Below are 13,301 nucleotides of genomic sequence, written 5' to 3'. Positions count from 1 at the left end.
TTCGCGCACCAAGATAAAGGATTCTTTCAAGCGAGGCATCGGAAGGGGAAGGTGATGCAGGCACAACGCGTGAACGTGCAAGGATAGACAAACGCGCCCATCACCTCCATAGACAGCTGGAGTCTCCAAGAGAACGCGGGGATATGCTGAAAAACGTCTTCTTCACAGAGAGAGCCCACACAACAAAAAATCACGAAGTCACACATGCCAATTCGCTCGTCCGGTCCGCTGCTGCTGTACTATAGCTGGCCAAGCCAACACCACGAATGAGAACTTCTCCGCTGCGTCCTTCGTTTGACATTCTCTCAACGGCCCATACAATAGAATCAATGAAGGGCTCTAAAAACTCCTGTACAAATCGCCATTTCCATTTTTTTCGTTTTTCCTAAACCTCTATGCACTGGAAAAGTTTTCCCAACAATTTTATCGACCGGCAGCTGGTTGCTGCATGTAATCACTGACTGCACCAGCTACCGAACCGGCCCGCATGTGCATTGCAGACATTGCGCCGGACGGTCCCGGAGGCATAGAGCCTCCCGGCCCGGGCTGTGGAGGTAACGGAGCCCCAGGCATTGGAGGAGGGCCATAATCCGGCCATGGCGGCGGTGGCACCGCACTTGCACCCGGATACGACATAGATGGTGGTGGCGGCATGCCGTACATTGGAACTCCTGAGCTTGGCGGCGGCCGATACCCCGGCGGCATGCTCGGAGGCGGCATGCCGTACATGCGCATGCCGTACGTGCTCATCGAGGGCGGATAGTAATACCCAGGTGGGTAGTCGTACGGCGACGGTGGCACGGCTCCGCTGAAGTAGCCAGGAGGCATCGCCATCGACGGCGGTCCGCAGGTGCTGGACGAGACCCCGGCCGACGGACCTAAAGAACGTGTCGTACTGCTGCGCTGCGGAGGCCCGTGCACCTCCTCCCCGTCGTCCTCCACCTCCGCCGCCATACTGCCCTGCTGACCAACCCGGTACGATCCCACGCCCACGTGCGCGCCGCCCTTCTGCAGCTGCAGCTGCTGCTGCTGCTGGGCGCCTTGCTGTTGCTGCTGCTGCGACGCTGCCGCAGGGGCGCTGCGCATGGGCGCCGTTTGGGCGACCGACACGCTGTGTGTCGCAGATGCCGATGACTTGCCGGACATAGCAGGTCTGGGCCCCAACGGAGCCGAGGCGGCTGGCGTCGCTGCGGCTGGCGGCGGCTTCCCAGCGGCGGTAACGCCAGCTGCCGGAGGGTGTCCTCCTCCTCCGCCGCCGCCGCCACCACCGCCAGCTGCCGGTGGCGGGAAGAGCTGTCGCATAGCACTTGGTCCCTGAGTACCTGCGCCGACGGCTCCCGGCTCCGAAGTCATCATCTGCATAGGCGCCGCCGATGATGGGTCGCTAGAGAACCCCTCAGCGCTGCGGCGTACGGCAGCGGCAGCGCCGCGTGTCGTACTTAGAGGCGCCGAATGAGCAGCAGCCGTGGTCGCAGCTGGTGCCGACGGTGCCGGCCGTGCGCGTACGGGCGACACGGCGCCCCCAGCCGACGGGCCTGCCAACGCGCCGCGCTTGTGCGGTAGTGGTGCGGAGCTGCCGCCGACGCCGCCGCTGCCAGCAGCCGCTGGCGCCAACACGGACGGATATGCCGTACCGTGGGAGTACACGTCCAATGGCGGACCGCTGTGCTGCGGGTGATGTGCGTACGGCGGGTACAGCTGGGTGAGCGCCGCCGCCGCCGGGGCCGTCGGAGCTGTCATGCTAGTCGTCGTGTCGCCAGCGGTCCAGGAGCTCTACGAGGGTTTCACCGCGTTGGCGACACGACGGGAGGGGCAATAGATTATGATTTGGGGGGGGGCCCAAAAGGACAAACGAGGGGTCCTATAAAACCCCCTCAAGAAAGAGCTAGGAAACGAACGAGACGCGGTTTAAGACAGGCACGGAAAGCCTGCTTCAGCTGTTTACACAACACAACATAACCGACCGATCGGTCCGCGCCGGAGCTCAAAGAAATGCGAATCAGGATCGGGTGGGGGGATTACGGGATACAAAATGTGGTGTAGGTGTCCCCGGGGGCTGACTCTCAATCCTCGACCGGCTTTGCGTGCACAGCCCAGTTTGGTTGGGGTCCATTCTTCTTCGGAGTCAAGCCCTAAATGCGCTAATGGCGCTTCGCATTATGGCCCCCGGAGAAATACATCCCTTCGCGGCGAGAACGGCCCGATGAGGCCCTCCCAAGAGCACACCCCCAGCTACATCTAGCGCTGCATCGTCTCCCCAGGCTGTACGACATTAAGGACAAAACCATCAAGGCAAAACCTAAAGGCCAGGAAGCCGGTATGCCGGTACATAGCAGGATCGATAAGCCTTCTGCCGCCAGAGCCAACCGGCCCCACCTACCGAAGGCTGCAAGCGGGGGGCCCCGCCGCCTGCTGCAGCGGCCGCCGCTGCGGCGGCGGCGGCAGCTGCCTGCATCTGCTTCGTCCTGGCCAGGTCCATCCGGCGCTGCAGGAACTCTTGAGTGACCACTCTCAGCTCCTGACGGATACCGTCCACAGTGGAGCGCGGCAGCGGCAGCGCCATATCGTCCGAGGCGAACTGATCATGGCAAGCGCGAGCAGCCTGTGTGGTGTCGTGTCGTGTGCGGACGAGCAGCAGCACGAGGTGCGGGAAGCAAAGGGGGGTGTTTTTTAACCAAAGCGGGCTGGCAATCAAGAGACAAGCACAGACAGCGAAAGCCAGGATTACACAAACCCAAACGACAGACAGACCGACAGATGGACTCGTAGAGACGCAGACGGATGCCCCCGTCCAACCAAAGCCATTTGAACCGAACGGAACGAACGAAAAGGAACCCATACGGGAAATCAGGCTCTATGATCCCGCCCCCATCAACACCCGGGGTGAGGGAAGGGTAGGGTTCTCGGGGGATCCGCACGCGCGCCCCGTGTGTGAATATCCGACTTCCAACCTTGGTAAACCCCAACCACCCACTCACCATGGAGCTCTCCATGTCGAAACCGACGCTGCTGCCTGGGACCCCTTGCGGCCCCGCAGATGGCGGCCGACCGCGACCTTGCTGCGTCGCCATCTGCTGGTTACGCGCCGCGGCGCCGCCGGCAGAGGTCTGGTCTGCGGGACCCCCTGGAGCGTCAATCACCGACACGGCGCCGCCGCAACTCGCTGCACCGGGACGGGCGGCCGCCGCCGCTGACCCCTCAACCATTGGGGCTGACGATGACTGTCCAGGATGCTGCCTTACCGCCGAGCCTACTGCCCGGGTGCTGCCGGTGCCGCCGCCGCTGCAAGCGGAGGCAATGGCGCCCGGCGTAGGCCCAGTGGGGGCGGAAGAGGCCCCCGAGTAGCCGCAAATGGGTGTCATAGAGTCCGGACCCCCAGGCAGCCCTGCCGCCGCCATCGTCGGGTCCGACGCCGACCCCCCACCGTCACGACGACCGTGGGGCCCGCTCACGAAGCGGCGATAGAGCCTTTGCCTGGGTGCCATGTAGCTTGGATAGTGCGATCCAACCGCCGCCGCGCCGTAGCCCCCAGCGGCCAGGGCGTCCGGGCAGCTGGGCGGCGCCGGCGGCAGCGGCGGGGCGTCCATCATAGGGTGGTAGCCATAACTTGAATGATAGTACGGGTCGCCGTACAGCATGCCGTACGGCATGGAGTACGGCGGTGGAATGCCGTACGGGTATGGGTACCCTGAGCTCTGGCCGTACATGGCGGCGGCGCTGTCGACGCCGCTGACACTCATGGGATCGCCGGCGCTTTGGCTGCGGTTGCTGGGGCTACCGTGCCGTGCTGCCGCAGCTGGCGGCGGTGGCGGCGGGCCAGCGGTGTGCGAGGGAGAAAGCACTGGCGTTGGTGTTGCCGAGGGAGCGTTGGCGCCCCCCAGCTGCTGCTGCTGCTGCCCGTCGGCCGCCTGGTGGTGGCGCAGTCGCTTGCCTCTGGAGTCCGATGGACTGCTCTGCACTAGCCCCGGCGGGCACACGGTGCCTGCGCTGCTGGCGGCGTTGGCCGCAGACGGCGACGGAGTAGGCGCCACGTCCATAGCGCCGCAGGTGCTAGGTCCTGCCTCGGCCTCTGCCACGGCGCCGTTGCCGCCGGCGAAGGCCGCAAAGCCCTGCACCCGATTGGGCGGTGACATGTCCGTGTGCATGGGCGAGGGCGCACCGCCCGTGCAGCCCCCGGAGGCCGCGGGTACGAGGCCGCTGGGCTTTAGGTAACGGGATGAGTGAGATCCAGGCACGGGAGCTGAATGCGCCGGGGCCAGAAGGCCGGGTTGCTCGTCCAGTGGCGCCATCGAGCGGGACAGGCCGTACATGCTGACGCGCGTAGTGGCCGAGCGAGGCCGCTGGCCGGAGATCTGCTGCTGGTGCTGCAGCAGTTGCTGCTGCTGCTGCTGTTGCTGCAGCATTTCCTGCTGGTGCTGCAGCAGTTGCTGCTGCTGCTGCTGCTGCTGCTGCTGTTGCTGCTGCAATAAATTTGCATGCTGCTGCTGCTGCTGCTGTTGTTGCTGCTGCATTTGTTGCTGTTCTTCCTGCAGCTGCAGCTGTTGTTGTTGTACCTGTTGTTGTTGGACCTGCCGCTGCTGCGACAGCTCCTGGGCCTCATAGTCTACCCGGCTGTTGCTCTGGCCGCCTCTGGCCCACTGCTGCACGCCGGCCTCGAGCCCAGTACCTTGGGCGGGACTCTGCTGCTGCTGCTGCCGGTGCTGAGCGAAATGCGCGGCGGCAGGGCTGTCTGAGGAGGGTTGTACACAGGCGCCGCCAGCAGTAGCGGCGATAGCTGTACGGCAGGGTGAAGTAGCAGCCAACTCTCCCGATTGGCATGGCGGGTGCAGCGACCGGTAGTGCGCTGGCTGTGGCGCGCTGAAGGGCAGTGCCTCCCCGTAAGCATTCAGCAACGGCGGCTGAATGTTTGGTTCGCTACTACCCTGTTTCGGATTCGGGTTCGAATCCCGCGTCTCGTAGATCGTCAGATGCCGCGTCCTGCTGGGCTGCTGGGCGGCGCTGTCTGCTTCCGCGTCGATAGGCTCCGTCACGCCTGGCGTCGGACGCTGGCTGTAGTCGGAGAAAGTCGGCTGCAGCGCTGTTTCCACAAAGGTTTCTGTGACCAGGAAAGACGACGGCCCCAGGAGGGGAGGGCTGCTTGCACCGCCAGGATCAGAGCCTAGGAGCTGGTCTAGGAGATCGTGATCGGGTCCAGAGAGGCTCAGGCTGTGAACGGAGACAAGTTCCCCACCAGCGTGTAGCTCGCGCGTGTGGCAGGTAGAGGGGGGGCTTTTGCAGACACCGTACTCGGCTTGCATGGGCTCGAAGGAGCCGGGCAGGCTAGGCAGCGCGCCAGTGGCATCGGGATCGGGCGTGTGAAGGCAGGTAGCTGATTGCGCGGGCCAGGATCGCTCTGATAGCCCGGATTGCTGTTCTTGTTGCTGTTGCTGTTGTTGCTGCTGCGGTTGTTGGTGATGGTGGTGGTGTTCGTAGGAAAAGAGGTGTTGATTTTGTTGTTGCTCAAATGGTTTTGATTCCTGCGGAGGCGGCGGAGGAGGAATGGCCGGCGTCGAGTCCGCTGGGAAGTGCTGCCGGAAGCGTATGTCGCACTCAGTCGACAGAGGCTCCTGATCCAGTAGGACAGTGTGCCCGCTGACAAAATGTAGAGATTGGGAATCCGAACAGCCTATTAGGGAAGAATGACGACCATCATGGGAATCAGCGTTGCGACCAGCGGTTGACAATGCGACGACTCGCGCCTCCCTGTGCGCTGCGGAAGGCGAGCTGGATAACGCGGGATGGAATTCAGAGTTATAGTCCTTTCTTGTCTCCAGGCTTGCACTGGCAATGGAACTCAGTCCGGGCGCTGCCCCGTCGGTCGCCTTGTACTGTAGCGACATCGCGGGGCCTCCAGAGTCTCGTAATAACCTCTCATCCAGCTCAGGTGAAGGTTCGGGTTGAACATACAAGTTGAGCGGCTCTTGAAGAGGCTTCTTGGCGAGGCAATCCTCAGCTGCGATTACAAGAGGAGCAGGAACGTGAAAAGGAGGAGTTCTCTACGAATGGTTGTAGCAAACTTGTATCCTTAAGCATTCGTCAACACCTTACGGGTCACCACGGCCGCGTTGTAAGCTATAAAAGGACACTCCAATCAGCTGCTACAAGCCAACAGTACGCAAACTGCTCTGGTAAAGACCCGACACAGAAACCCGCAGGGCGTGTAAGCTTGAGTTTGTACTGTCACCCGAATGCACTCACATGGTATCCAGACGACCCCGGACATTGACGACGTCCCCGAGGGTTGCCCCTAAGCTTCGGGTCTGAGCTCCTGTTGATCCTGTAGAGCTTATCCACTTATTGATTTACAGCTGCTCGCAACTCAAGCTTGGAAAGGCCATTGTTCTCAGACAGTGCTGCAGCCTTTCGTAGAAATTACTGATCTAGCATCAATAAGGTATTGTTCTTGCTAAAACTCAGCCTGCTTTCATTGATCAAGTTACACCATACGTAATCAAGAACGATTTCCCGAATGGTACCGGGTTTGCAGTACGACTTATGCTGCTGGTAACCTCAGCAACAAAGCGGCGAGGAGATCCCCAAATTAGATGCAAATGTATGCAATATGTTCCGTCAGCACTGCAACTTTCTTGGCTTGCATCTCTGCCAGTTACGGCAAGCGACTCGACCGACCGTAGATAACGGAACGGCAACCCTTCTCAGTTTCCATAGATTACACAACAACAACATGTTTTTAGGATTACCCATATGCAGGGCTGTGCTTGTTATGAAGTTGTAACCATTGGACAAAGGCCATTTAACTTCTCAGCACAAATCACTCGCTTCCTGTACTCAAGAATCACAAATCGCCATAGGAATAGATCCAAGGTATGCTGTCCAGAGGCTTTGTCTTTGTTGTCTTGTGTCAAGCACGGAAGGGATCAAGTGTGTACGTCTATTCAGGACACTTGGCGTACAAGGACACCGAAACGTTTAGCTAGTCAGTCAGTCGCTATTGGCTAACTTTATGTACCTCATTCAACTTTTTTCATTTTACTTTGCGCCGTATACGGACGATTTGCTTTGCTGGATCATGCATTGGCTGGGTATCGATGTGTCCTGCTACCAACAGGGCATTTAATTCGTAAGAGGCCTTCATCCCGCCAGTTCCCTCACGTCCACATGAGGACCGGGAAAATAGTACGTTTGCCGGCAGCAGACGGCTCAGCATTATTTAGTCATGTCTGCAGTAGCAGTTTGCAGCCGGCGGCCGGTCCAAAAGGATCCATAACGGCCGAGGCGAGGGCTGACAGCAGAGATAAAGTTACTCAAGTTGGCCAGCCGGTAGATATGCGGGGCCCTGGGGGACAACATAGCATTACATGAGAAGCGTCTAAGCCCAAAGTCCAGCCGAGAAAACACGGTGAGGAGACGACTCCATTAATAGCGCGACTCAGTAAGAGCGTCTGGCACTCAGTACGGCCTACAGGCTACGAGCTGCAAGAAAATCTTGGAACAATAAATGATACGAATGAACATCCCTTGCAAAGCGGTTGAATCGCGGATTCCCTTTGTCTGCTGTCATACAATTTAGTCAAGTATGGCCCGATTAAAAATCTGCCTGAAACTAATTGCACGGCGAGCTTATAAAGCCTCCATTACGTGTAGCAAAAAAAACAAACATGCGCGCATTGAGGACATTAAAGGCTTCGCCATACATTAGGTCCGAGGCTAAATACAGCCTGATGGAGACATGATGCAGGTTAGTCTGCCGGACAGACAAGCGCAGGATTGGAACTGTTACTGGCCATAAACTAAATGCAACGCATGCGAGCAATGCAGCGAGCATGCGAGCAAGGAGATGTCAGGAACACTATTGGTGCGAACTGGGGTACGAAATATCGCGAGGGCATTTTACAAGCAAGCAGCTAGCACAGAGAAAGATGTCACTGTATGCGGTGTGTCAAAATCCGAAGTATGGGTGACGATAGCGGTAGAATTGGGGCGCAGCGCCGTGCAACTGCGGCGTACTTACGTGCCGACAATTGCAGATTTTGACCGACATCCTATCATTTATTTAAGTATCTACCTTTACACGTGGATGCTTTTCGGGACAACCATGTTCCCGCAGGCTACTACTGTCTGTCGGCATGTGGCGGAGTCTGTCGGAGAGTTGGGTGCCTTCCTCGAGGGACTTGAAGGCACCAAATGGCTTGGTCCGATCGATTACGAGGGCACTAGCAAGGTTGATTGCAACGATAGTGTTTGGGCCGTGAGTAGCAAAGGGTAAGGTAGCAAGGGGCTGGCAGGTTTTATGCAGAGTGGTTTGCGGTGGTTGCGAATTGGACACGGACTACAAAAGTGCTCCCATAACACTAATGTTTGCTTCATTGATGTTATTTGGTTGTTTCTACATAACTTGGCTGCGACAAAGTTTATTCTTCCGGGGCCCTGTACGTCATTCCTAAGTTGTAACCAAAGCAGAGTTAATGCACCCGCAAGGAAAGTTTGTTGAGCTTTGCTCGTGTAGTAATCGTTGTTAGCATAGTAGTGTTTTAGCGGAGACGCTACATGGTCTGCCGGAAAATGGCTTTCCAAGTGAGCGCAGTCCTCCTACTCACAATACTTTCCCTTGCTGTTGCTTCCGAAGCTGCTTCAACATCACATGTTATCACTGGATCTGGGCATACCGTGGGATTTGGCGAACTGAAGGTGCGAGAGTCCTGACATGGTGACTTCCTAAGCCTTTTCAACTTTGCTTGAATGCTGTCATCATGTTTCTGGACATGACAGGAGGAATGGCGTGGTGAAGTAATTCACCTTTCGTGGTCTCCACGGGCATTCTTGCTCAAGGGGTTCCTTTCAGACGAGGAGTGCGAGCACATCATTGCGAAGGTACGTCGTTGTCAATAAAAAGCATTAGAGCCTTCAGCTCGCGTTTGCACTCTGGGCTGGAATGGGTCCTTTGCGCGAAGCTTCAGTCCAGCTGTGCAACGTCGTGAATGACCTTGATGCAACAGGCAAAGCCGCGAATGGTAAAGTCATCTGTCGTCGACAACGCGTCGGGAAAGAGCGTTGACAGTGAGATCCGCACCAGCACAGGAGCATGGCTCGCAAAGGGCGAGGACGAAATCATTTCTCGAATTGAGAAGCGTGTCGCTCAAGTGACGATGATTCCTCTCGAGAATCACGAGGGTCTTCAGGTGCTGCACTACCACGACGGCCAGAAGTATGAGCCGCACTACGACTACTTTCACGACCCCGTGAACGCGTCCCCGGAGCATGGTGGCCAGCGCGTCGTGACGGTCCTCATGTACCTGTGAGTTGTGCTGACTTGGACCCCGAGCTTGGGAAACCCCGCAAGCATATCAAGTTTATTGTCCCCGGAACTGTCTTCTGTTCGCTAAAATACCCTTAGGGTGGGTGGGATTGGGCCTATCAAAAGAAGCCGTACCCGGCGGGATTTGTAGGGTAGGTCGAGTTAAGTCAGCAAGGTATGTTAGGAGCCATACTCCTTGTGGAGCACAAGGCGTGAGCTCCAGGTGGCCGTGTTCGATTAAAGGCAATCCAGCCTAGCCAGTGAGTCAGTCGGCAGCATTCGATGATAACTATGGCCATGGCCCACGGAAATGGTCCGCAGGACTACTGTGGAGGAGGGCGGCGAGACTGTGCTGCCGCATGCTGATCAGAAGGTCAGCGGCGAGGGCTGGTCAGAATGCGCCAAGCGCGGCCTTGCTGTAAAGCCTGTCAAGGGCGATGCGCTCATGTTTTACTCCCTCAAGCCGGATGGCAGCAACGATCCTGCAAGCCTCCATGGAAGCTGCCCAACTCTCAAGGGCGACAAGTGGAGCGCAACAAAGTGGATTCACGTTGGCCCCATTGGGTAAGGTGATTGCTGTATATCCGATGCAGCAGGCCGAGCATTGTGCTCGATTTGCTGCAACAGGCGAAACATTTGGCAGCTCGACTGGAGGCAGCTCGGCCTTGATATGTTATGCGCTGCTTTTGGACACTTGCCTTCACATTTGTTGTGAACCAGCCCATACCTATGTTACCGTGCTTGCGTGCTTGCCTAACACTCTTGGTTTTGCGCAGAGGGCGCTGACCAACACGCCACGCGCTACACAGAATGCCGGTTTAAGATATGGTAACGGCCAATCTCGGCTCCATCCTTGATGGTCATATGCGCAGTGGCAAGAAGGCGGTCAGCCTGGGAACGCCAGAGTGTCACGACAGCATGGAGCAGTGCACGGAGTGGGCGTTCTTTGGCGAGTGCGAGAAAAACCCTGGCTATATGAGGGAGAACTGCGCACGTTCATGCAAGACCTGCAAATAGACCCATGGGACCGGGTGAAGTAAGGACGTATACTTTTTGGTGCGCGGTGGTCATTATAGCTGCTCTTCGAGAGAATGTGGCGCTGTGGAAATTGCAGTGTATGTAAAATTTTTATAGATTCTCCGTAAACACTGCACCGTGACAGTTTGTGGTTTGCGTTTACCAACCCAGTCGTAGCTGCAGATTTTGAGGTTGCCCCGCGCGTCATTAGCTGTGCTGTGATTTGAGCTTCTGTTCCTGGCGCAAATGTGCGCTAACGTGCACTGTTCAACAAAAGCATCTGTTGTGATCGGTGTTAAGCGGGTTCATCTTTGGCTGCTGGGTTCGGTTTGAAAAGGATGCGTCCTGACTGCGCGCGCCAAATGTGGGGAGGACGCAACGCCAAACAAAACATTACAACTGCTGATGCTGTGTCACATCTCATCGTACACTTCTCACGGCGTCTTCTCCCAGAATGGTATTCCGCTGTTAGAGTTTGTCCCTCATGTCCCTCGCGGGCGGGACCAACGAATTATCCACATAGCGCGTCAGGAAGCGCGCGAGAGCACCCCAGTACTGTTCCGGTTCCGCATCATAGGCGTCCATATGCGACGCCTCTTTGAATTGCTCCAGCTCACAGTTGGGCGAGGTCTGTGCCGCGTACAGCTTGAACATCTGACTGGCCGGCACCATCTCGTCCTGCAGTGGGGAAGCAAAAGTGGGGCATGTGAGCATGCTTGCCATAAGAATGCCTTCTTTGAATCGGGCTCGCGGTAAAACCAAACACACGTTTATTCGTCCTTGCCTTGCTGGAGCGTCTAACCCTAACCCTCGTGTAATACTGGCCAGCAAGAACGGGAACGCGCTCCTCACTTGTTGCACGATAGCGACTTCCCCCCCCCATATAACACACACACACCTCGTTGGGCTGCTGAAACCTCTACTGGAGCGACCGTTGCAACCATCTAACTCTGTGGCATGCAGCAGAGGATACACCCTCCTGCTGCCCCCCCGAATAACCGCTGTAGAAGTGGAAGGTGACTGCGCTCGGCACTACACGGCCCCTTGTTGCAAAAGAGCCACACACATACACACACACAGGGGCAATGGCAATAGCGTATTGGGAAGAGACGCCGCGTACCCGCAGCGACACCATCATGAGCATGGGAATCTTGATGCGCGATATGATCTCGATGTTGGACCACTTGTTGGTAACGAGGAAGTTGCAGGGCCGGCCTGTGCCGATTAGCAGCGACAACGGCGGCACCACACGGGACACCATGTCCTGGACACCAGTGAACGTGTTCTCAACCACCAGGCCCCGGACCTGCGCCACAACATTGCAACAACATTGCCACAATTCGCGTTACAACCACACCGCCGTCGTAAGGAGCCAGGCCTTGAAGCTGCCTGGCATGCCGGATGGGAGAAAAACTGCCCAACGTACTGAATTGACGCTCAATGGCAGGAACCAACATCGAATCCTCGGTGCTTAAGGTTGGTTGGTGCAAAGGGACAGGCAGTAAGGAAGCGCCTGACGGCAGTAAGGCTCCGCGCAGGGAACCAGCAACGCCCTTCTCACCGCCGCTTGTTGCTCCGCAGCCGCAGCCAGGTGAACCGCGACGGCTCCCCCCAACGACCGCCCGAACAGCACGACCTTGTCCGTAGCCAGGTCGTCGCGGGACAGCACGTAGCGCAGCCCTGCAAGCGCGTCCTTTTGGAGACCGCGCTGGTTGGGACGGCCCTCGCTCAGGCCGTAGCCGCGGTAGCTGTGCTGCCGAAAGGCGCAAACCGGGGCAATGGAGGGTGGCAGCGGCGGAGATTTCATTCCTGAAGTAAGTCCAGGGCTCCGTGCGAAAGTTGCTTATGAATATACATGCGGCATATGATCGTGGCACACTGTGGCCCCTCACTCCCAAATCCAGGGCCTCTGTGGAGGAGACGAGGTGCGCCCAAGCTCGTTTGAGGTGGTCGTGCCAGCCCCTTGGTGTGCAAGACCCTCTCCCTCCGCACCCTAGAGGTGGCTGTTGTTCCCAAGTGGAGCCCCCCTCTTACACACATACGCGCACCTCATGGCGAATATGACGGCATTCAAACGGTACACCAGGAGCCTCAGGAACGGCAACCGGAAAGACATGTTGCCCGCATTCTCCTGAGGAGGGAAGGAAAGGCGTCTGGTAATATAAAAGTCCATGCCATGCAGCTGGACTGCCAGCCGGACTGCATTCCTCAGCGGGATCGAGGAATCGGAGCATGTGGCGGATGAGCTTTAGGTTAGGACTCTACCCTACACGTACGCTGGCCCGACATAACGCACGTGCTCCTCTTATCCTGCCAGCAGCAACAAACTGGCAGCAGTAACAAAGGAAAGGCCAAATTGAGTGCGCGCTAGGTTGAGCGGGGTCCTGCACCTGGAAGAAGATGATTACGGGCCTTGACTTCAGCATTTCCTTGGTCCAGCCGGGGCGCCAAAGCAGCCATGCGTGCAACTTCACGCCATCGTCCGCGGTCAGAGACACATCCTGACGCCGCCAGGGAGCACATAGCGGCGTTAGGAAGTATGACATGATGTGCATGAGGATGTGCCCAGGCACGGACAGTACGACAGGTGCATGTGCAGCCGGACGCCGAATTTTTTCCGTGTGGCTCAGGAGCAACCGCCCTCCCAAAGAGGGGGAATTGTCCATCCCCAAATGCACGCGCGCACCTCATACTCCAGTTGAAACTCATCTGGGTATTTCCAGATGCCACTGGGCAGCCCCGGCACACGGGGAACATAGAGCTGTCGGACACAGTCGGAGGGTAGCCAGTCATATCAGCACTGCCGTGTGTGGTCTCAGGGGCATTAGCACATGTGCATGAACGCACATCAGCAGGAAAGGTTTCCTGGAACACTCACGATATTTTCTTGAAAGAAGTAAAGCAGGGCGAGCGCTAAACCCGCAACACCGCCAACCTGTGAGCAACCAGTGAGGTTCCATATTTACATAAGTGAGCTATATGGGGGTGA

The 13,301-nt window shown here is 57.6% G+C and overlaps 2 protein-coding genes across 2 annotated transcripts; one reads left to right on the top strand and one right to left on the bottom strand.

The window, feature by feature from the left end:
- Nucleotides 1–454: 454 nt before the first annotated feature.
- On the bottom strand, nucleotides 455–6,262 carry VOLCADRAFT_94916 (uncharacterized protein; the record flags this gene model as incomplete). The annotated part of the gene is made up of 6 exons (XM_002954027.1): nucleotides 455–903; nucleotides 1,323–1,773; nucleotides 2,381–2,602; nucleotides 2,979–4,109; nucleotides 4,569–5,992; nucleotides 6,238–6,262. 6 exons carry the CDS (start codon nucleotides 6,260–6,262, stop codon nucleotides 455–457), a joined length of 3,702 nt encoding a protein of 1,233 aa, XP_002954073.1.
- Nucleotides 6,263–8,492: 2,230 nt separating this feature from the next.
- VOLCADRAFT_82641 (uncharacterized protein) lies at nucleotides 8,493–11,141 on the top strand. Its single transcript, XM_002954110.1, has 5 exons — nucleotides 8,493–8,688; nucleotides 8,770–8,871; nucleotides 8,997–9,295; nucleotides 9,617–9,859; nucleotides 10,168–11,141. Exons 1-5 carry the CDS (start codon nucleotides 8,548–8,550, stop codon nucleotides 10,310–10,312), a joined length of 930 nt encoding a protein of 309 aa, XP_002954156.1. The 5' UTR covers nucleotides 8,493–8,547; the 3' UTR covers nucleotides 10,313–11,141.
- Nucleotides 11,142–13,301: the final 2,160 nt, after the last annotated feature.

Source organism: Volvox carteri (genome assembly GCF_000143455.1).
Source record: "Volvox carteri f. nagariensis unplaced genomic scaffold VOLCAscaffold_40, whole genome shotgun sequence".
Classification (NCBI taxonomy): Eukaryota; Viridiplantae; Chlorophyta; class Chlorophyceae; order Chlamydomonadales; family Volvocaceae; genus Volvox; species Volvox carteri.
The sequence above is the reverse complement of the archived record's forward strand: the minus strand, read 5'-3'. Positions and strand labels throughout refer to the sequence as shown.

Coding starts and splice junctions, on each gene's coding strand:
- VOLCADRAFT_82641 (XM_002954110.1), top strand. CDS start 8,548: ATGGTCTGCCGGAAAATGGCTTTCCAAGTGAGCGCAGTCCTCCTACTC. Junction 8,689..8,769: donor TGGGATTTGGCGAACTGAAG/GTGCGAGAGTCC, acceptor TGGACATGACAG/GAGGAATGGCGTGGTGAAGT. Junction 8,872..8,996: donor GCGAGCACATCATTGCGAAG/GTACGTCGTTGT, acceptor TTGATGCAACAG/GCAAAGCCGCGAATGGTAAA.